At 36.2% G+C, this 23,556-nt stretch overlaps 1 protein-coding gene across 1 annotated transcript in view; it reads right to left on the bottom strand.

Moving 5' to 3' along the window:
* Positions 1–23,494, bottom strand: part of ODF2L (outer dense fiber of sperm tails 2 like) — a 60,602-nt gene extending 37,108 nt beyond the window's left edge. The window contains exons 1-17 of the mRNA XM_083847179.1: positions 23,356–23,494; positions 22,096–22,485; positions 20,095–20,330; positions 18,777–18,935; positions 18,019–18,173; positions 16,565–16,688; positions 14,452–14,514; positions 12,541–12,612; positions 10,973–11,089; positions 7,625–7,825; positions 6,236–6,345; positions 5,346–5,481; positions 4,640–4,750; positions 4,322–4,426; positions 3,075–3,233; positions 893–978; positions 636–798 (exon numbers count right to left, since the gene is read on the bottom strand). Of these exons, the coding sequence (XP_083703305.1) occupies positions 636–798; positions 893–978; positions 3,075–3,233; positions 4,322–4,426; positions 4,640–4,750; positions 5,346–5,481; positions 6,236–6,345; positions 7,625–7,825; positions 10,973–11,089; positions 12,541–12,612; positions 14,452–14,514; positions 16,565–16,688; positions 18,019–18,173; positions 18,777–18,935; positions 20,095–20,202 (1,869 nt within the window). The 5' untranslated portion in view covers positions 20,203–20,330; positions 22,096–22,485; positions 23,356–23,494. The remainder of the gene's footprint in view (positions 1–635; positions 799–892; positions 979–3,074; positions 3,234–4,321; positions 4,427–4,639; positions 4,751–5,345; positions 5,482–6,235; positions 6,346–7,624; positions 7,826–10,972; positions 11,090–12,540; positions 12,613–14,451; positions 14,515–16,564; positions 16,689–18,018; positions 18,174–18,776; positions 18,936–20,094; positions 20,331–22,095; positions 22,486–23,355) is intronic.
* Positions 23,495–23,556: the final 62 nt, after the last annotated feature.

Here is a 23,556-nt window from a genome sequence, read left to right as displayed (position 1 = left end):
CAGTATTGAGAAATAGTACTGAGATAGTTGGTTTTCAACATAGAACCACTGAAGTTGGAAAAGACCTCTAAGATCATCAAGTCCAACTGCTAATATGATTAATCTGAGATGGAAATTACAACCTCATGCCTATTTTCTGATTAAACTAATATAATACACTGCAATCTAAATTCCTACATTTCCTCTTCCATACTGTTCACATCCTTTGTGTAAAGGACAAAAAATCTCTGCTTAAAAGGTGCAAATCTTTCCTCTAAAATTAGAAAGACTTTAGCACCAAAGTTCTCATGGACTGCAAAATTAATTGTGGAGGGCAAAATTAAGATCTTGTTCAGAAACCTCCTGTACTCTTTGTGAGATTTACGTACAACGAAGTTAAAGCATTTTGATTTGTCACAAAAATGATGGTGAAACGTTGGTTCACTGAACTTTGTCATTAATTTCAGTAGGATATGTATTCCACAAAGAAGTTGAATTGCATGATTCATATTTAAACAGGCAGAATTCCAAGTAAATTTTAGCAATGCTCCTTATATGCAAATAATCTTTTCCCATCTTTTATTCTCTTGTTTTTAACATCATATGAAAGCAGAAAACAGCAAACAAAGCTGAGAGGTGCACTAAATAATCAATACCATTTTCTTCCCTTCCTCCAAAGCAGATTCCAGTTGTCTGGTTAAACCATTATACTCTGCAATTTTCTCTTCAAGCTGCAATTTACTGCACTGAAGACTCTCATCTTCTTTTTTGAGCTGATAAGCAAGTTCTTCATTTTGAAATTCTATCTTTTCTAATTTCCTTTAGGCAAAAGAGATTAATGTATTATAATTCATTACAGCAAACCAGTAAAGAAATTATTTGCAGTCAGATTATTTTATTTTTTAAGAATTACCTCTTAAGGTCCTCATATTTCTTCTGAATGTTAAAGTTTTCTACTTCCAAGGAATGACTGTCCATGGAATTTACATTGTCTTCCTCCTGTGAAAATGACAATTCCTTTCTAGTTGAAGAGACTTATATGCAGGATATTATAAAGTAAAGTAAACCTGCCTATTAAAATCCAGTCAAATTATTTAACTTCAAGTACATCTTATCTTATACTCATGTAAGAACTATCCTATATTTGAAACAAATAAAACTGCAGTCAAAGTAGCAGACTAAAACTTTGTGTGAACACTTAAGACTGATGACTTGCTATGTAACAAAGTGAAATCCTAGCAAAACCCATATGCTGCCCATGCAGCGTTGTGTTTGGAGAGCTGGCCAGGTCTGTCTCCTTGTGAACCTTGACTCTTAAGCTTTAAATCCCAGCAAGAATAAATTGCCTCACTCTACAGTCACAGAAACCATAAAAATAATACTATATATATATACACATACATACATATATATATATATAGTTACCTGTGAAGAACAGGGTAGCACTAACAAAGGATTTCAGAAAGTATATATATATTTATAATCAAAAATGACAATCAAGTTCATAAAAAGAGGTATATCACTAGCAGGACATGAAAAAAAGCAAGAAGCCAAACTGTTTTACCCCTACCCAACATCCAGATTGACAGATGTTTACATTTTCTTTTAAATCCCATAACAGTAGCAGTGGGATTATCGCTCTTGCTATCAACCATCAGCTTCAGATCAGCAGTAAATGGCCATATCAACATTCTGCTGGCACCGTAACATAACTCACAACCTCCATCATTCACTGGACTACCTCAAGCAGTTCCATTCACTAACTTGAGCTAACCTGGCTGAATTTGCTGACTTTATTTATATAGGCTGTTCTACTGGCAGACTGGGGGTAGAAGAAACCTTCAGCATAGGGGTAGTAAGTTGATGTCCCAGTCCAGATGAACCCAGGGAAGGGTTTCTGCACATAGTCCAGTTACTTCAGAAGCAACTTCCCTAAATTCTAATCATAGGATCAAGGGCCAGGCTAAAATATCTAAAGGACACAATTGAGATTTAATGCCAAAATTTAACTGCTATTTGCCATACTAGTGGTTATATTCCCAATTATGTCACTATGCTTAGAAGCGGCTTGTTTTTTTTCCATCTGTTCAGGAAAATATATAGTTGGACTAAAAATACATAGATAATTTTATATGTGTACTTCAAAACTAATTGTTGCTTAAATACTTTGCTAAGCAAAAATTGATTTATGAACTTACGAACATTTCAGGAATAAGTATTTAGAAAGATACAAACAAAATTTGATGTTATAATGATGATCTTGACATGAAATTTAAAAAGAAACATCAAGGTATACGTATTTTTAAAGAGCACAAGGCCTATAGGGACACAGAGACTCACTATGTTTCAACTTAAGTCAGCATAAGTTTTCCACACACAGGAAAAAGATTAAATTTATTTTCCACCCTACTGATTCAAACACCTTTTTCATTTTTGCTAGCAAAGTATTCTCTTCTAATACAAAGTACATTAAAGGAAATGAGGGAAAAAAAGAACAACCATGGAAATTGATGTCACAGACAAAAAAAGGCTGAGGAATATTTAGATTCAGGCTTTTATTTTCTCTTAAAGCAGTAGTGTTAAAATTCTGCTAAAAATAGAAATTTTCCTATTGAAGCATATACTTGTTTTATATTTTATCAACCAATGCAGTGTATTCATTAACATGGTAAAGTTATCTTAAAAATATAATTTGTGGCTATTTCTCTGTATGAATATTGTCTGGTTTATAAATGAGTCATTAAAAACAAAATAAATGTGGTATTAAATTACTCCACAAGATACAAATAATACTTAGATTTAACCATTTATTTCCAGGAAAGAATTCTGAAAGACTTCTCATGATATAACTATGCAAAAGGTTCAAGAATACACTTATTTAAAAAACAGAAAATCTGAAAGTAAAGACAAGTAACTAGGATTTCTTGTCACATACTGAACTTGCTTCTGGCAACAGTTTCTGAGCTTTTGATTTATGAAGCAACCAACAAAGGAAACAGCTTAACAGGCCCATGCACTAATAGAGGGGGAAAAAGTATTCCAGAGACTTTCACATGTTTTCCATTTATCTTTAAAAATCACTATGTTCTAGGCACCTGAACGTGTAGCTCCCTAGGGTTTTTGCATTTCTGTGCATTGATCCTTTCCCAGTACATAAGCTTTTCTTGAAATCCTTGCAGCTTTTCCTCAGCTGCATTCAGTATGTCACAAACATGTTCTAACTCCTTTGACTCAGCCTCTATTTTGTCCTTCACCTGCATAACATCATCACAGTAAAAAAATCTAAGTGTAAAACCATAAATTAAGTGTTATAAAACTTAACGGCTTTCCATGCAAGTAATAAATCTGAAATTCTACATAGATTGCATAACATCATCTATTTTATAAATACCCAACAAAGTTACAAGTTCATGACTGGGGAAATTTCTGTCTCTGACTATATGTCATTAAAGACTCTGTAGCACTGATAACGAACGTTTACAAAATTATGCAAGTATTAGTAGCTGATCATGCAACACCTAAATTTTTATTTTTATCATAATATATTTTGGAAGATGGCACGCAAACACACTAAGCAGCTTACAGGAAAAATTCTGGCTATGCAAATATTGCGGTGTTTGAAAAGCAGGCAACAATTAATGCCATCTAAAGCTGCATTCAATGCTGCACAAATATTATTTATGGGAACAGAAAATATTTTTCTCCATTCTACAGCTGAATCATGGAAAAATAAAGTTAGTATGAAATAAAATGAACATTTGAGATGCTCCTCTGTGAGGACTAATTCAATTCTCTAGAAGCACATCAGGCAATACAACCCTTGTCCCTGCCTCAACTTTATTGCTTGAAAAGAAAATGTATTATGATGAGCAGTGGAACTCAGGAAAGTGATTTTCCTACCATGTTTTCCAGCATTCAGCTTCACCTGCTGAAAAAAATTAAATCTCATCTCTATATGGGTTCTCTCTTTTAACCACTATGTAGAACGAAGTTACAGTGGGTTTTCTTCCCTACACAACTTTCACAGATGTTCTGTCAAGAGATCTAGTTTTAAAATCATCAACAAAATTGTATGTTTAAAAGTGACAAAATGAATTCTAAAATAGTAGCCCAAGTCCATAGTCATTTGTCTAAGAACCTTTTCCCACTTGTTTGTAATTATATAGTATCCAAAAAACATCCATTTGCAAGTAACGGTATAACATTCAGTGCATTTAAGTACAATTTTGTAGATGGAAAAAGAAACCTTGATACTACTACAATAAGTGGATCACAATAACACATGAAGGATCAAAGTCCTACAGAATTGTTTGGGAGCATGCTATAATACTGCAAAATTTACCTCATCTACTTCTAAACATTTGTTTTCTGTTATTCTTTTGTTTTCTTTTAAGACTGTTTCACATCTGGATTTCAATCCTTCTACTTCTGTTTGTAATTTTTGTACCTACAACACAATATATTTATACCCATATTTTATTTGATTTTTTAAATCCAGAAAAGATAGAATTATTTGTATTGCTTCTGTCATTCCTATATTACAACAGCATTATAATCACCATGACAACAAATGTTTTATTACAAATAACAGCTTTACCATTTCCTCAAAACTACTTATAGATTTAAATCCTATATTTGAATGTTTCGATATGCTAGTCACCTGAATTTTACACTGTTCAACAAGGTTTTCCTGTAACTTTGCCTTTTCTTGCAGACCTAGCATCTCATTTTCAAAAGAACCAGTACTGTTTTCCAATGTAGCAAGGGAAACCTTGATTAAAACATGGAAAAAAAGCATTACAGTGCTGTTAAAATAACACAATATACAATATAATATTACCATCAAGTGACCTGCAGACATTAAAAGGAGTGTCAACTATTTATCCTGTCAAACAAAAACAATAGTCCACGGTTCATTTATCAGCTTATAAGAGTATTTACTTGGGAAGATAAATACACTACAAAATCTGGAAACTTAAAAAATTGAAATCAGTAATCAAGGTGAACTCAGTTCTTATGTTTGCAAAACTTTATTTTTAATTAAAAGAGAATTTCTAGGTAAGCAATTTTGTAGCTACTGACAGTAAAATAAATGGCATCCTGGTTAAGCAGGATGATTAGAAAATGCTGTTCCTAACTTGATATCTACTATCCAGTAGATAAATTTTAAATAAATTTTAAATAAATAAATTTTAAATGAATTTTAAATGTCTCATTTCACTTACTGTAAAAAAAAATGGGTGGCAAAATTTATTCTACAAGTGTGGTATCTCTAGACAGAAGGGCAAAAGTGAAATAATGTGGTTAATTTTTTTTAACGTATCAGAAATACAGAGCCACTCCTCAGTGATTTATAACCATCTCACCTTTAATTTTTCATTTTCACGATAAATCTTTTCATTTTCAGAGTTAACAGAATTTAGCTTTCCAAGAATTTCCTCATTAGAGTTTCTTCTGTATTCCTCTTTTCTTTTCAGGTCTTCAGAAAGGCTTGTTATCTGCCTTGTTAGATAGGCAAGAACTTCTGTATGAGATGTTTCCAAAACTCTCACTATGCAAATTAATTGTACCTTAAGATAAGTTCCATCATTGTTTTTATTTATTACAAGAAAAAGAAAAAAAAGAAACTGGAGAACACGTTTAAACATATTTAAAAAGATCTTAAGAAAGCAGTATCTATTGAAATAATTATTTTCCAAAAGAGATGTGATCCATCAAGGACGTATGGCATATTCTGTGTGTACATTGACTGGATAGTTTGAATAAGATTGGATAGTTTTGTCTTGCTTTTCCAAGCAAGAGTAAACTGTTCAAATGGGCATTTGAGAGGAACCAGTGCGGTAAGACATTAATGCAACCAATAATTTTGCTGCTGCTTTGTCCGGAGTAGAATCTGGAAGCCTAAGAAGCTTCTATGCTGCAGCAGATGCAAAGATTGACTCAAGCTGTTGAATCAGTTACTAAATGATTCTGAGGAAGCAGCATAGTAGTCACTAGCAAGCTCAGACTATTAGCAAGAATGCAGGAGAAATAACATATTCCTTACTTCCACGGGAGAACTAATTTATTTCAAAAAAAATGTGAAATGCAGCTAGAATTATTACATTTGCTCTAGTTTTCAACTATAAAATTCTGCTCAAAAATTTACAATATCAATACATAAACTTGCTTACATTGTCAACACTAATACATTACTAAATATTAAGTTTATGTGATTACAGAAACTATAAAACCAAAAACCAACAGTTTAACTTACTTCTTACGGTCTTCTGTTTGAATTTCTAACATTGTCTTTTCTTCCACCATTCTATCATGCTGTTTTTTCCAGACATCAGAAGCTGAGAGTATTTCAGACAATTTGACTTCCTATAGAATACAAGAATCACAGACCATGTAACATAAGGGTGTCATGAAGTATGCCATCTCATTCTACAAAATCTTCTAAACACAGGAGCTGTTTAATATAAGCTGGCACAATTGGATCGCCGTAGTACAAAGCAATGTAAATTTTGTCTTTTTGTCTCAAAACAAACAAAAAACCCTACCCGCATTTAAAGTTGCTCTCAAGGCAGAGAGATAGTTCAACACTTGTACTGTCTATCAACTTCAGAATATACCAGCATTTAAGATGAAAATATTTTCTTAAAACAAAAATATTTCTCCAATACATCCCTACTTATATAAATTATATTAATTAATAACAAAATAAAATTCTGCCAAAACATTTAAAGAATTTAAAAAATGATAGCTCGATAAGAAATGCAAAGTTACATGAAGTCCCTCAGAGAAGTATGGATCATTAACCAACACATGCGGTCTTGAAAGTACGTGATGTCTTCAATGGGCAAAGAAAACAACAGTATGACTACAAAACATCAGAAGTTTAGGAGCTAGACTAATGCCACTCCTCTATACTGCTATTACTACTGTTTCCTCACAGAGATAAAATAAATAAATAAATAAACAAACAACTCCAGGTATACTAACTGGAAAAATACATCTTTAATACTGACATATTCAGAATGATAGCAACGCACACAAGAGTATGAAAACACACTCTTATTAGGAAATCCAAATAAGTCAATAAAGATCTCAGCACAGTTTTGATCCACTTGGCCTTTTTGAAAAATTACATGCAGTACAGATATAAGGGACAAGGAAGAATCCAAGGAGCTATATGGATTAAGGAAGTTGTGTTTGGATTTTGAAAATGTTCAGAGCAAGCAACTTAGAAATAGAAAGCTAACTATCCCTGTGAGACGCCGTAAACTGATAAAGAAAATAAAGACTTCAACCCCCAGTTCTGAACTGCCAGCTAGTGTACCATACTTCTGAGCTTAGTCAGTGCATCTCCACAAAGGTGTAAGAGGAAGATCAGAAAAGGTGTAATTGAAGCTGATCAGACTCCTCTCATTTACTACAGTTTGGAGTATACAACCTTGTGGCTTAAGACATTCACTAAATTTTAACGAAAGAAAGACAGCGAACATAGTAATAGTTTACAGGTCACTTATAGCAAGCTTTTCCTTAACTGAGGAACAAATAAGAGATGCAAACATAGCATGAACAACCAACTTTCCTATTTTCCAAAGGTAAAAGTCTCCCAAATCTTCAGTTTAAAAGAACACAGTGCAACATTACTCACAGTGTAGTCACTCACATGTTCTCTTATTCTGGAGGTTAAGTTTTTCACAGCTTCTTCAAAATGTGCAGCTTTTCGTTTCTGGGATGTGATTGCTTTTCTCAGACCAGTCTTCTCTTGCTTACTTGTTTCCCTTAAGGCTAATATCTGATGCTTGTAATCACCAACTTGAAGTTTGTACTCTGCTATTTTCTTTTCTAGAGTCTGCAGCATAATTAAACATCAGATCTTTTCAAATTCTGTACCTTACAAATCAGTTTGTGAGATATCATAATGAGGAACAGAGCTGCAATTTTAATCTGTTTCCATTAATGTCTCTGAATCTTGTAGTTGGCACAAGGAGCTAGCCAAGGTATGTACAGCAGTAGGCAAGAGAAAATACATGTTGGGAATCTCATTAAGAAGATCAGCAAGAGAAAAGGTTGAGGAGGAATAGAAACAGAAACAAACAGGAGTAGCAGGAAAGACACCAACCTAACTATTGGCAAGTGCTCTTGACAATGAATGTAAAATTTCAGTGTAGATAACGTGGCACGGCCACTGAACCCATTTATTGGATGGAAAATAAACATGGTTACATCATTCGCTTATTTCTATAAAGATTAGCACCTTAATAATGTGATACATACTGATGTACTTGCAGTCTACGCTCTGAATCTGAAGTCAGCATGTCCATAACTAGGACTGGAGATAAGTAACACTGCATATGAAATCTAAAACAAAAGTTAAGATCTTGAATTTGTGTGGTTTGTTTTTTGTTTGTTTGTTTTGTTGTTGCTGTTTGTTTGTTTTAAATCAAGAAGCTAGGAAAGGCAAAGGTCTTTTCCCGAATATACATAGTGTGATACGGTCTTTTATTAGATGACTATATACTATTTTCTTGCAAGATCTCTGACTTTTCCCCCATGCATATAATGGCACCATTCTATTAATGAAACAAAATTGTGTAGTAAATAAATAAAAAAAAAATCTAGTATTTTATATTTGATGAAGACTATCAAAGACAGTTTTCAACATATAATTAAAACAGGCTATGACAAGCTTAAACCAATGTAGTACATCACACATTGTATGGACAATTTGTGACTCTCGTTTCCCCGTGTTTGATTTTGCAGCCTTCATGTATTTTTCATCCATTTAATTACATTATCAAATACTTATGATTCAATTGAGACTAAATCTGGGTTCTACAACTGTAATGATATAATCCTTCCTATTGTTGTTAATATTTCTGACTAACCAGAAATGTCTGATGAACAGAGTTTACTAATCCCATCCAATCTGGGAAACTGACCTCTCTAACTTCCTGACATCCATATTTTTCATCTACATATAGCTTTCTATTAAAATATGAATAGAAAAGGAGACCAGATATCAAAATACTGTATGATGACATACAACAACAGTCATATTGGACTCTGCTTCAAGGAGAATCTCAGATACATTATTTTTAAGGTACTATAGTTTATCAAAAACATGAAAAAGCTAGCAGTAGACAATTACTTTCATAAAGACACATGCAAGTTTCATTCACATCATTTCTTATTCTTCTGGCAATGTCAGTAGGCTATCAGTATTTATTTTTTCCCCTCAAGTCATTGACAAACATCGTAATTTTAAGAATGATGAGAAACATGCATTTAACATCTAATATTTAACCTGTGATCTACACGAATGGGACCACAACACACCATTTACCTAATAACTATGCTACTTTGCCAGCCTTATTTTTGACACTATTTACCAGTTGCTATAACATGCACATAGTATGCATATGAGAGGATATGTCTCAGTAAAGGCACTGCTAATGGCCCCAAAACTTATCTACAATCAATGCAAAGTCTATGTAACTTGCAATGTGAAAGATGGCCTCAGCTTACTGGGACTTAACAAGACGAAAGGTACAACTTCCAAAAATGAAATGATTAAAAAAGAAAAAAAAACAGATATGCAGGAAAGGGTTTTCATATATAGGTTCTTAGAATGTATTTAATAAACAAACACGTGACTTGCAAGAAAAATGACTTCAACAAACAGAGCAAATAAACATTCTGAGTCTATATACAGGCTTCCTTAATGTTGATAAAAGCAAACAACTGTTATCCCCTGTTATAACCGCAGGGGGTCACAATCACAGTAAAAATTGGTGTTTTGAGTATTATTCAGCGGCTGAGGTAAATTTAAAGGGAGAATTAATTTCATATGCAGTCCCAAGTTCTTGTCTAGATGCTAACAAAATCATTGCCAGCTAGCAACCGACTTCAGCACTTTTCAAAAACCAAACAAATGAAACTTTTATATAAAGATTTAAAGGAAATACAGTTATATATCAAGTTACTTATTGAAGTATCATTGAAGGAAAATGTAATTCTAACAACTACATTAGGCAGAACAAGAAAGCATTTTTTATTCAGAGGAAAATATGAGGTACTTATATAGACATAGATGTAAGTGGCCTTTTTTTTTTCCATTGAGTTGCTATAGGTTCATTAATAAGTTCAAATGACACAATTTGTATGGGGGTGCATACTATTCAAAAAAAAGCTTGTAAATTAATAACACATAGTTTTGCAAACAAGGCTTTCTCATTTATACCTACATTCTTTACAAGCTTCCAATACTAAAATCGGAGACTGCTTACAACTCCAGCCCCTGGCACATGACCTTTTCCTTACCAGTAACTACTGCAAATAGCCAAATCTTCCTTTTGCTTGTTTTAATTATTTTTATTTTGAAGAAAGTGGAAAACATTTTACCTACCTTAAGCAAAGTAAGATTAGACCCAAATATTTCTCTATCAGTCAGCATTAAGACCTTTATTGAGTCTTCCACAGTTTATAAAAAGAAACAGGTGTGTTTCACACTTATCTTAAATAGCTTAAAATAACTGACTCATTCTGGGGACTTGTCTCTTTCTTCCTATTAACTATATGGAAACTGCTTCAGGATAGATATCAATCTCCCAGATAGTAAAGTTAAGTGAGTGCAAATACTTTTACTTGTGCTTAACTTTTCTTCAGTAGAGCTACTAACGTGGACAAGTTGAGAAAATAAGAAAAAAAAAAAAACACCTTGCAATTAAAATAATGCAGTCAGACAGACTGTGCAAAATATAAATGCTTTTTTTTAATTTCAAAATTTTCTTTTACCAAGGGTTTATTTCAAATGACACCTGAAATTAAAAAATATCTATTTGATTTGATAATATATCCATGTATATTAAAAAAAAAATACTTGAAATCAAAGCAATACCTAAAAAAGATACAACTCTCAGTTGTGAATTAAACTCTGACTATAGTAGGGCTTTCTTAATTTACATATAAACTTAAACACGAGTAAAAATATGTTAACCTGTATTTTCAGTTTTAATTCCTCATTTTCCACTCCTTTTCTTCGAATCTGACACTGCAGGTGAGCTTCTACTGTGCTTGCCGATCTTGATATGTGGTCTTCTTTCAGTACATTGATCTAGGAAAGAGAAATAAACACAACTGAAAAGGAACAAGGGGATAGCATAGATAATCTTTTATACTTTCAGATACTGGGCCCCCCAAGCTGTTCAGTATCAGGTAGAGCTCTAGTCAGGGCATGGTATGTTGTGTAGACTCCACCTATGCTGAGGTTTGCTGTTATTATGGTCTTCAGAATTTTTATAGGCCTTTCTTAGAAGTAAACAACCCTATTCAGCATTTCTTCTCTTAAGCAAAAGGATGTTTCTATGAAAACATGGTGCTCCACTTCAAGATAAATAAAAGGACATGCCAGCATCTTTGCCAAGGAAGAAAGTATTGTTCAGTTGGCACCATGTGGTATGGCACATCCCTTTGATCCGTATGTTTTATTTGCAATCACTTAATTTCCTATTTTTTTTTTTTTTTACTAAGAAATGTTTAAGCCTGTATCCAATTGAATACATTTAACCTTTATTATACTAGATAGCTAATTTTGGAAGCAAGGGATGGATGCTAAACCAAAACAAACAAACAAACAAAAACAAACCCTAGGGTGTTCTGCTGCTTTTGAGGCAATATATTAGAATGAAACAATAATGTGCAGGCAATCCTAGTGGACTGGAACTCCAAGTTGTGGCTAGGGAACCTAGAGTCTGCAGAATGCTTTCTCCAAGTCTGCATAAGGCTAGTGGGGAAAATTATGTTGAGAAAATGCTAAGTTCTGGGAGGTAATTCTCTTGGTTGAGAAAAAAAAAATGGAGAAAAGCCATGGGTTTCAATAAACCCCAAGGAGTTACAAAAATCAAAGTACACCTTCAAGATTTAACTGGGGCTACTCTATTACTCTGGGCCACCCTGCGCTACATACACCTTAAGTGCAATTCAGGTATAAGAGTAGTGTAAAACAGATTGCTAAACTGTGTATAAACCACACTAATCTTGAAATTGTTGTATTATTTTATCCTTTTACTGTCCACAGACAATTCTTTTAATCTTGTTTCTCCACTCAGCCCCTTCTTTTGCCTGGTTCAGAGAAGCAATGAGGTCTTTCCAGCCTTTGAAGGTATCAGATCCGCTGTCCACACCACCCTTCTTTATTTGTTGAGTTCCAAAGGGCCATGGATACTAACTGTGAAAATATCAGTTTAGTTTATTCTGTATTACTTCACTGTAAAAGTTTGTTCCAGAACTTCTGCAAAGGAGAAGCCACAAAGGGGTCCAAAGCCATTAGTCTGGATTTATGACCCTCCCAGAACTGCGGGGCAATAGTGTTAAGGATAATCTGTACTCTTAAATAGGTGTGGATACGGTCTTGAAGGTTTGAATATATTTTCATATAGAAATGTCTTTCAGACTTTCTTTTTAATAATCTTTTGAAATAATTGCTTTTATCGAAACTTTAAATTTGTAAATAAGAATTTAGTACACTGGGAGAAAACATTTATTTAAAAATAATTGGTCTCTCACTTTTTTAAACTGAAGCATGGATGAAAGTTCTTTGACACATTTCTCCCTTTCAAGAATCCTTCTCCTGAGATTCTTCATGGGGAAAAAAAAATAACAAAAATTACTTTTATATCTGTACACAAAAATGCAGCAGTAATGTGCACTGATAAATATTTCAGTTGTAAAAATAACTCAGACTATTTTGTGGTGATACACCACAAATACCTCAACTATGTACCTGAAAGCATCTGATGAAGTTTAATATTTACTCTGACTGTATAGATCATAATAGGCACTAGGCTGATTAATTTCGCTAAGATTTATTTTGAAACATTTGCCACAATTTCCTCCAAATCAATTTGTTCTTAATATTTTCTTGTTTTATTGCTATACAGAGAAAAGACATTGTTTAAAAACAAACAAACAAAAACACCACAATAGGCAGTAGGAAAAGTGATGGGGGGGGGGGAGGGTAGGAGAAGCGAAGATGAATAGACAGAGCAGAAATTTAGGCACCTGTCCAAAGATTTTAGAAAACAAAAAGCTAATACAACATAACCATAGACCTAATAAGCATTTGTGAACAAAATCCAATTAACACATTATTTGAGTGGAGACCTCTTTTATTTTAGCTCTTAGGTCAGTATTTACCAGATTGTCTGATCAAATAAAGAACAGCTTTAAAATATAAGAGATTTTTTTTTTTTTAAGTATTTTATTACTGGTCAGGTTGCTTGGAAATCACGTACTCTCAGCTGCATTTCTGGTTATTCACTGTTTAACTTTGGACAAATTACATAGGATATCTTGAGGGTTTCAGGTGATCAGATTGCAGACTACTCCTGAAAGTGGCAGTTCTGCTATTCTCTTTTCCCAAGCTACACAGGGGTACCTTTACCCTGGGAAAAGCTCAAGTGAAAGGTCAGGAACACAGCTGGGAACATAGCAAGTAGAATTAACACTCTTGACAGCAGTTGAGTTTGATTTCCATAGGCAGACTGTAAAATTGCAGGATCACAGCCTTCAGTGCTTTAAATTTCCTCATCTGTTACATTAGGCTAACACCTTATCCTAGTCTTAGCAAGAAAACATTAGTGTTTTTTAAGCAGGACTCCTAGAGTGATATATCTCTTTCTACTTTCTCTTCAGAATTTGGATACACTTAATCTTTTCATTAAAAAATTGGAAGTTACTTATGGAAACTAGTTTCCATAAGTAGTCCACCCCCCACCCCCCCCCCAAAAAAAAAAAGTAATAAAAAATACTATTTTTTTTTTCATTCATGAAAAAAAATTGTCTGAATTCAATATTTGAATTTTAGGGTTCTTGTTATTAGGATATTTCTTAATGTTGGTAAATCACAAATAAAGGAAATGGAATCGGGGTTTAAATGCTTCTTCCTTTTTCTTCAAAGTTGTGTTACTCAATCGTCATGGATACCTAGGTACTGTGAATTTGTATCAGAACCAATTTTTAAAGCTTTTTTTTTTTTTTCTTTAACAGTCATTTTGGTGGGAGCAAGAAAGAAAAAAGTTAAAGTTCGCTGTGTTACCTGCCCACGCACATCAGAACAAAATACAGGTTCTAGCTGAAAGACTATTGCATAAAGCAGAGCCAGTATGTAATCTTATGGCAGCATTTATTCCATTTGCAGTAACTGTAATAATTACTCTGAATCTACCTACATAAAAAAACAATGTGCAATGCATTCAACCCTGTAACAGGAGGAATACTAAAATGCACTGCATATCCTAAAAATATCCAATAATACAGTGGTAGTGGTTCAGTGTTGATATAGACTGTATTAATTAGCAGTAGAGTTCCTAAGCCCATCTTGCCACTGTAACACGAAACTGTATGATACTACAACATAACCCTTTTTAGGTGTACAAGGTAGAACAAAAAAAGAGGTAGAAATTTCAATTTACTTACAGCATTTCGGGTTTCATTTTGACTTAACTTCTGTATCAAAGCGTCGATATTTTTGCTGCTTAACTGCAAGACAAAAGCAGGAAATATTAACAAATTACTTCAGATTATAAATGATTCTGCATTTTTCAATGGCTTTGAATTTCATACACATAATTTGATATGGTTTTATTTTAGTGAAAAGGAGTCTAAATACCTTAAATATTTAAAAGTTATTTTAATGTGTAGTCAAATAGTAAAACCATTTGTACAAACCGTAATATTTTAAAGACTAACATTACTTGTTAAAGGCTTCCAGGAACTTCATTTAGATATGAGAATGTGAAAATTGAAACGGAAAACAAAGGCTGGGAAATCACAAAAAAAAAACTTATGCTAACTATTACTAAATATCCGAAAGAATTTATGTAGTTATAACATCATCAATTAAATTTTTACTGTAAAGTATCAATTTTGGAGGGCTAACTTTCAATCTGAAAACAAACAAACAAAACCACATAAATAATCTGGTGGGATTTTCAGATTGTAAATCATGAACATTTTAATTTCACCAATGAGGGGATGAACCTACGTCTCCAAGAAGAAAGGGGTGAGTCAGCGTCTTATGCAATCAAACCTAAACTCTGAACAACAATAAAGTAATAATCAGCATCATGGAATGTCCTGGAGCAGGGATGTACCAGCAATTAAATTATTAGCCACAGCACAGTGGCAGTCAAATTAAGTTAAGCTTGGCATTCTAGTACCTCCTGTGCTAGCTCTCTAAATTGTATTGTACTTTGTATCAGGAATTAGAACAGCTGTTTTCAGACCTTAAAAAATATAATATACCTCCTCCAGCTGGAACTACCTGTGCCCAACTAGCTCCTGCATCCTACCTGCCCAGTCACCTGAGGACGAATCTGCCTCTTTAATCTCTCTGCATTCCCATCATTTTAAGGCATTTCCCTTTGCCTCCATAGTCCAGGTATTCAGAACCTGTCTTGCAATTTACAGGCACATGATCTCTGGCTCCCACAGGTACCTAACGATTGCTTCAGATTATCTTACATGTTCATGTTCTCTTGTTTGAAGTGAAAGCCACAACAATCTTTTTGTGGTTTTGAGTGTTTCTAATTCCTCTACCAGCAAATCCTCTTGTGTACCAGTAATCGTCATCTCTGATACAGAAAGTTTACAAACCTGATAAAACATCATGACCAAGAAGATATTATAGATGACCTACAATATTTCCTCAACATATATTATTAATATTCAAACTTGGCTTTAAAAAACAGTCACTAAAAATTAATGTTTGCAATTACACAGTAAACTAAAAGAAAAAATGCTGCCTCAGTAGTGTTTAAACTGTGTATGAGACATACAGATTCATCTTCCAACCTAACAGAAATATGGTATGCTTATCAACTTTATTTTTTTTTCTGATAAATGGTCCAAATCTCACTTTAAAGGAGTAAATCCAGTCAGACTAGCTACAAGAAAAAACAAAAACAAGTGGAAACTTTGGCATCAAAAGCTTTACTGGAAATCCATGCAAAGAAGTCATCCTATCCTTATCTGCACATAATTATACAGAATATTTTCACGTTAATGTTCTTGGGAAAAGTTCAAATGGAACTCTGGGATGACAGTTTAGACAGACAAATTATTTTAAAAGCTTGAAAAAATCCCCTCTATAGTCAGGTTGTATTAATTTGTGAATGTAAAAAAAAAAGGCAGAATTTTAAAGAATATCTCTAAACAAGGTTTTTGTTTGCATGCAAAATCAACAACATATAGATAACAAATGCATTTATCTGAATCTGTCAGCAAATAGTATCTCTCTTATAAAAGAGCTAACAATGCTTGAAGCATTCACCATACATTTATGGCCCTCCAGCTTCAGGTTATATCTAACACAGGTTAAAATTGGAAAATTCACACCTCTCTGTGCTCTTTCACAAAGTCTTTCATATGGCCTCTGTAAATGTGACAAGCATTTTCAGAGATTAAAAACTTAAGCTTTTCTAAATTAATAATTCTACAGACATTGATAGAGACAAGATTAAAACAATAACAATTTATTTTGAATGTGGCATTTAGAATGCATACAAACTTTTGACTAAAATATACTTACCTTTGTTATTCTGCCAACAACATCTTTAAAAGTTGGCATAAAGTCCTCTGCTGAATTAATTTCCATGTCTGCTTCAAAAACCTCCTGTAAAGCACCGTTTTCACAAGGGGCATTTTCCTTCTGCCTGACCACATGCAAATAATAAATGCAAATTGACTTCTCTTAATAAGTAAGTAAATAAGCAAGACACATATGCCTAGTTCATACAGAATTCTACAACTGATTGTTTTTAATATGCATAGTAAAGTTGATGGGGTATGGACCTCATACTTTGGCTTCTCTGCATCACTGTTTTCAAATACACATTTGAAATTATTTACTTTGTACTTACTACTCAAAAGAACACTTTCCCCCTGCTGACATATATTTTATGTTAAAGGTGAAAAATTTAAAATAAAGTCTCCAGCACTAAAATCATATATTAGAAAACGCTAATAAAATACCCTCCTAACTGTGACCGGTTTATGGTTTTCATTCATTTGCAGTATTGCAAGATTTCAACTGTCCCTCTGTAAGCAAAAACATAAAATTAGTCTTTCTTCAGAAGGGAGTGAGAACCAGCCCTGCACCCCCAAGGTCAGTGTAGAAGGAGGTCAGGAGGTGCTCCAGGCACGCAGCAGCAGTTCCCCTGCGGCCTGTGGAGAGGCCCCTGGTGGAGCAGGCTGTCCCCCTGCAGCCCCTGGGTCCCCCATGGAGCAGATCTCCACGCTGCAGCCTGTGGAGGAGCCCCTGGTTGGGGCAGGGGATCTGGGGCGAGCTGCTGCCCATGGAGGACCCATGTTGGAGCAGTTTGCTCCTGACAGATGGACCCTGTGGTACGGACCCATACTGGAGCAGTTCTTGAAGAGCTGCTGCCTGTGGGAAGCCCCTGCAGGATCAGTTTGGGAAGGACAGCATCCTGTGGGAGGGACCCCACAGGAGCAGAGGCAGAGAGTGACCATGAAGGAGCAGCAGAGAGGAAGTATTAGGGACTGACCGCAGCCCTCATTCCCCTGCACCACTTTGGGGGAGGATGTAGAAGAGGGTGGATGGGGGAGAAGGTGTTTTAGTTTGTTTTTGGTTTCTCACTGTTCTAATCTGCTAGTGATAGGTAATGAATTATATTAATCTCCCTGTGCTGAGTCTGTTTTGCCCGTGATGATAATTGGTGAGTCATCTCCCCATCCTTCTCTCAACCCTTGAGCCCTTTCCATTTTATTTTCTGCCCCTTCTCCTTCAAGGAGGGGGAGTGAGAGAGCAGCTATAGTGGAGTTTAGCTGCCCATCAGGGTAACACCATCACACCTACGCAAAAAAAGAATATCCTAACACCAATCTATGCCAGCTCTCTGTCTAGGCCTTCACAGGTCAATACTTACAAACCTAATATACTCATAAACTTCAAATGCTTAAGTAGCTTATAAACACATTCCTTATATCTTAACATTTCACCATTTATCTTTGCCTGAAGCACACCTTCTTGATGCACTTTCATTCAAGCTCTGTTGTAGGTGATTTTTTGGTGACCTTTTTTTAAGCAGTGGTGACAGTTCTGTAATCTTGAGCCGATATTTATCAGGACATGGAGCCCAACTCTGCTTCCAAATTTCCTTCTGTGTAGGCTCTGCAAGCTTATAAACAATGTATTCAGTTAGTTTAATCCATTCCTGACTACAATTGCTACCACAGAGTAAGTAAATTGTAAACACAAATGGTCATTTTATGACCCCAGAATAATGTCAGAAAATTAAAGGGAATTTTTCAGAAGACTTCCAAGAACTGAGAGTGACTTATCCTGAATTAATCACACCACTTTCCATTTCTCCCATAGTTGTCTTTCTAACAGTCTCTCTATGAAACTACTTCCTCTGTAATGATCAATAAAAAGCCTCATGCTGTAGCCTCACAGCTAGCTCTCTGAAAACCTAAAGATCAAAAATAATATATTTAAAATTAAAAAAAAAAATCAGAATAAATACCCATCTGTTATCCTGCAAGAAGAAAAGGTTATGACTTACGAAGGAGAACTAAGAAAGTCAGCAATGAAAGGTCACATTTAGCCCTCTTTGAATTCCTTCCAACTTTGCAGGAACTTTTTTTTTGTGCACAGGACATAACAAAAAAAAAAAACTCTTTCAAGTATGACTAATGAAGAAAATCATAAGATTAAGTGTTAAAGACTTGCATAAGAAAATTATATTTGCATCGGCACCGTGTCTTATACATATTCTTACTTGGCGTTCAAGACGGTCAGACTCTTTGCTTAGATCAGTAAAGTATTTTCTGCTTTGGATGGCATTTGTAGTTCTATAATAATCGTCTTTACACAGCTGAATCACTGAACAGAGTTTTCCTGCTTCTCCAGATGTAATTGGTACCACACACAGTTTTCTCTGAAATATATTCATAATCACGTACTGTTTAGTATCACTCACTGTTAGAATACTCACCTTCCCAGTTCAAGGCATATCAACATAAAACAAGTCAGCTCTTCAGGCAAATTATTTAGAAGGAGTTTTAAAGATCAAAGAAATCTCACTTTCATTTATTGTTTCCAACAAGCGTACAGTCCTGTGATACCATAGGATGTACCCTCAAAGTGACAGCTCACAAAACACACCTTACCTATGAGGCAAAGGTAAACTCTGTTTCCAGTGAAGGCAGAGATATTACATGTCACAGCAGAGATCAGCCAATTGTGGGGCAGAAATGGCTTTTCTCGTTTCCCAGTTTGGAAAAGTTCCTGGCTTGTAGCTGTACAGGAAAATGATGCTGCCCACACCATTGTAAGTCCACGTCAAAGTATCAGGGCTTACAGGCAAACACAGCCTACTCCCCTACTTTCTTGTCACGCACCAGGAACCTGCCTTCATCTGTACTGCATTAACTACTGATTATGTTTCACAAGTGGATCGCCTTTCCTTTTTTTGTTACTGTGACAGATACATCCCATCCAAAAGGATTCGTCAGAATAAAGTTTATATTCTTCCATATGTATCTCCTTAGGAACATACTTGAGTGTAACAATATTTGGGGAGACTCCTAACTAAAAAAATCCCTTCCTCACAAAATCAGGATGTAGGCTCTTCTGCTTCCAGCTCTTGCTGTAAAGCAAGTAACTATATTCCAATAGTTAAACTGTATTTTTAAAAAAATACATACTTACATTTCTTGTTTTATTACCTGCTTACATTTGCTGGCAGAGCTCCATCTGTGTAACATAATCCAGGTCTCTATCTTTTTCTAAGTTATGTAACCAAAACCAAGTTGTTGAATTTAATTGCTTCCAGTGAAAACAGCATCTTGGAAGATTAATCATAGAATTTATTTTATCCTAGATCATCTATGCTTGCAGAAAAGAACAAATAAGATTTTTCCACAGTTTCAGTGAGCCATTTTTGTGTTCCCCACTCTCACCCATTTTCTGAAATATCACCTACTTCCACCTGGAGCTTGGTACAGAGTTTTTTAAAAAGTTTTGAGGTTTGATAACAAAGCAAATATAAAAGAAAAAAAGAAAAATCAGGCTTAACAGGAACAGAATGAACTTGCCTCGTTAACATCAGCAAGAAAAAACTTTTCCTGAAGCTCAGAGTCCAAGAAAGGCGCAGTGCAGGTAGGTGCAGGTAGAGCAGAGGCTGCCTGAGGTGATGATGACATGTTGGAGTGCTGGGGAGCAAGTCTGGGCGTCCTGACACCTGCTGCCGGTGTTCATCCGTCAGTAACTGAATTTTTCTGGGTATCCCTGGTCAGTCCCACTAGAAAATACCGTGTAAATACCTCCTGCACTGCAAGGAAAAAGCAGTCTCACCAGAGACGTAACGCAATTAACGCATGAGAAATCTCGGCACCCGCAGCCCCCGGGCCCCGCCACCGTGTCCCCGGCCCCGCTCCCCTCACCCAGCACCGGGGTGCCCGCGGCTGCTGCCCCTCAGGGCTCGGCGCCCCCCGCTCCCCCCGGCGGGCTGCGCGTTCCCCCCGGCTCCCTCAGCCCCCTCAGCGCCGCCGCGGCCCGCTTGGGGCCGTTGCCGCGGCAACGGGCGGCGCGGCCTGCCCCGGGCGGGCGCCTCAGCCGCCTGAGGGAGGCGAGAGCAAATGGGTTTTAAGCATTTACTTCTTCTGAACAGCTACAAAAAGTTTCGTATACACATAAATAAAAAAAATCAAAGGCTAAATTTCATCCTTTGTAATGCTAGGAGAGATGAAACCACGCCATTATTCATTATGGATTGGCTGCCTGTTTATACCTGCGTTGTGGGGGCTTTGCATGTGTAGAAGTCTGATGTTTTGTTCTTTACAGGAACCTTAGCTTTGAACTGTGAATTAATCACCTCCATTGTAGCTTTGCTTTGGCAAAGCAGTTTGTTAGCTCTGGCCGTGGTGTGTCGTATTCAGCTTAGACAGATTTTGTAATTTTAGCTTCTCAGAACTTTCCAAGATAATTTTATGCTTAAAGCAATACAGTGTTGCAGTTATCTAAAAATGAGGTGATTGCTTATGTAATAAATATTATGGTCAGGGCTAATTACCATGATAATTGACATCGGACTATGTACCTCATAAACAAAGAAGTACAAGTTTCAGTCCTCAAAACTGCATTTAGATGACCCTGTTGCACAATCCACAGAGTGGAAAATAATTAAAGGAAATATAACACACAATTCAGCTATCACATAATTGAAAGTCTTAATAAAAGAGGTAAAAAGAGGTATTCTAGAGAGAGGCTTCTTCAAATACTACAGAAACTCCGCTGAGTGTCCCAGCTCATGACTTTATCTGCTTTAAAGGTATAACAGAACTTTTCATTTCTGTGCCAGAAATTCAAGACTCCAAAGCCTTTCTTTGTTCATTGTTAAATTTTGGCAATAGCTTCTTATCACAAAAAGTCTCTATTTTCACTTCTTAGTCATGGAATTGGCTGCTTTATAACTGCATATAATGTGTTTGCAATGCTGTGCTGGTGCTGCTACTTCTTTGTATTTCAGAGAAAGAGCTATCAACCTTTAAAAATAAATTAGGCTATCTGCTAATATTTTAATGTGGGGAGAGAACCAGGAAGAGGGAAAAAAAAAAAATACAAATAACAAGGCTTATCCAGGAGATCAAGAAGTTACTGAAGAAAGAAATGTGCTTTCAGTTGCTCAGTCTTCATGGATTAATCAGTGTGTTCATGCCCAGGACTAATCTGTCATTTGAAAAGATACATTGCAAAATGTATGGAAACATTACTCAAGTTTCCATGGTCATATCAATAAACAGGACTGTAATAGTTCCCAAATCTAAATTAGCACCCGTGGGACCATAAATTGGCAATGAACAGTAATCAAACAACCTTATCATCGAGTAACCTGCATAGCCATGCACTCTCTGATTCAAACGGAAGGTTTTGCTAATATTTCTGGAGAGAAAATACAAAACGAAGCTGTTATCCTGCATAATCCCTCCACTGCACCATCAGTGGGTGGATTTTTTTTTATCTTGATATGCTGCTGCCCTGATTATAAAACCGTTCCTTCCCCACCATTTTTATCCAACACAAGGTCTAAGACTCACCTTATCTCCAAAAGGAAGAACTTGCCCTTCCTTTCTCTGGGCCAGTCTTTAGACACTTCCTGTCTTACACAGCAATACTTGTCCAGAAGAGATGACAACATTTCTTCCCGCTCTCTTCTGTAAAACAGGTGTGGTGGTTTCTGCTACTTCCCTCGCATGCTTGTTAATATCCTCCACTCCCTGCTGCGTCATGCCAGCTTCTCCAGCAGGTCAGCAGGGAAGTCCTTCACTTGGCAGTGCATGGGGTCATCGGCATCAGGGCGAGCTACCCGTTGGGGTTATGACGCTGTAGGATCCCAGTCAAGGACCTTTGTCTCTTTACATGGAAGACTTGGCAGAAGCAGTAGGTCATCTTCACTGCTCGTAGAGCAGCAGCAGGCGTTTCTGCACCTGAAGAGATGAAAGAAATATAAGGAAATTCCAAGGTACAGGGCAGTAACAGGGAGCGCTTTCTCCTTAACAACATTTTATGTGAAGGTCTGGGTGTCCTTTATTTGGAGATCACTGATTTGGTGTTGATCTTGTTAGGTTTTGACTGAGAGGTATTTGGGAACTTCTCACCCTACATGCAGGTCATATAGCAGCTATAGCAATGCAGAACTTCCCTTACTGCATGCATTGACCTGCCTGGATCAGAGTTCCCAGTCCTCTTTGATCCCCATAAACCCAGCTGTACTGGTGCCACTCATTTCCATGTGAGTCACATCCAGCTCAGACAGACAGCTCAGCTACTTGCAGGAGACTTTGTATTGCCTCGGGAGGCAATAGTAGTTTTAATTTATTTCACTTTTGCTAACAAATCCTTAAATCCACATCCCTCAGTTTAGTCTTTCTCCCTGTGCAGTGCAACCCAGGGAGTGAGTATATGAGCCCTGTTTGCTCCCATACGCATTTCCTGGGAAATTACTTGCACCAGTTCTTAAATTGCTACAGACTCTTTCATATTCTGAAAAGTGCCTGGGGAGCAGGGTGAGGTCCCAGAACCAGGACAGGTCCTACAGGAATCTGCTTAAGACTTGGGAAATGGGATGGAGACCTTTAGGGTGAAAGAAAGAGAAGGGAACACCTTACAGTGGTGTTCCAGGCAGACGGGCAGAAACAGCTGGGACAGCATTGTATTTTCAAGAGGCATTTTGTATAAACATGGTTTAGTTACAGTAATTCCTTTCCAGGACAAAGAGGCACACTCAGATATATAACGTATAACTTCAGTTTTAAACAGGTTTGTAGAGGCCTTCACCTGGCCAACTTCTCGCTTACCATGAACAAGTAGTCCTGGAAATCCTAAAGCCCTGCAAGTTGTGTGTGTGGAGGCAGAGGCCCTGCTGCACACGGGTAGAGCAGGTGGTTGGTGTGGATACAGACAGTGCCTGCAGGAAAACGGGAAGCTGTTGGAAAGCGAGCAATGTGGTGGGTCGGAGCCATGAGCTGGAGCCTGGCTGGAGGTCACACTTCACCCCT

The sequence above is a fragment of the Anser anser genome, assembly GCF_964211835.1.
Source record: "Anser anser genome assembly, chromosome: 8".
Lineage (NCBI taxonomy): Eukaryota > Metazoa > Chordata > Aves > Anseriformes > Anatidae > Anser > Anser anser.
Note: the sequence above shows the minus strand (reverse complement) of the source record. Positions and strands in the feature narration are given on the sequence as shown.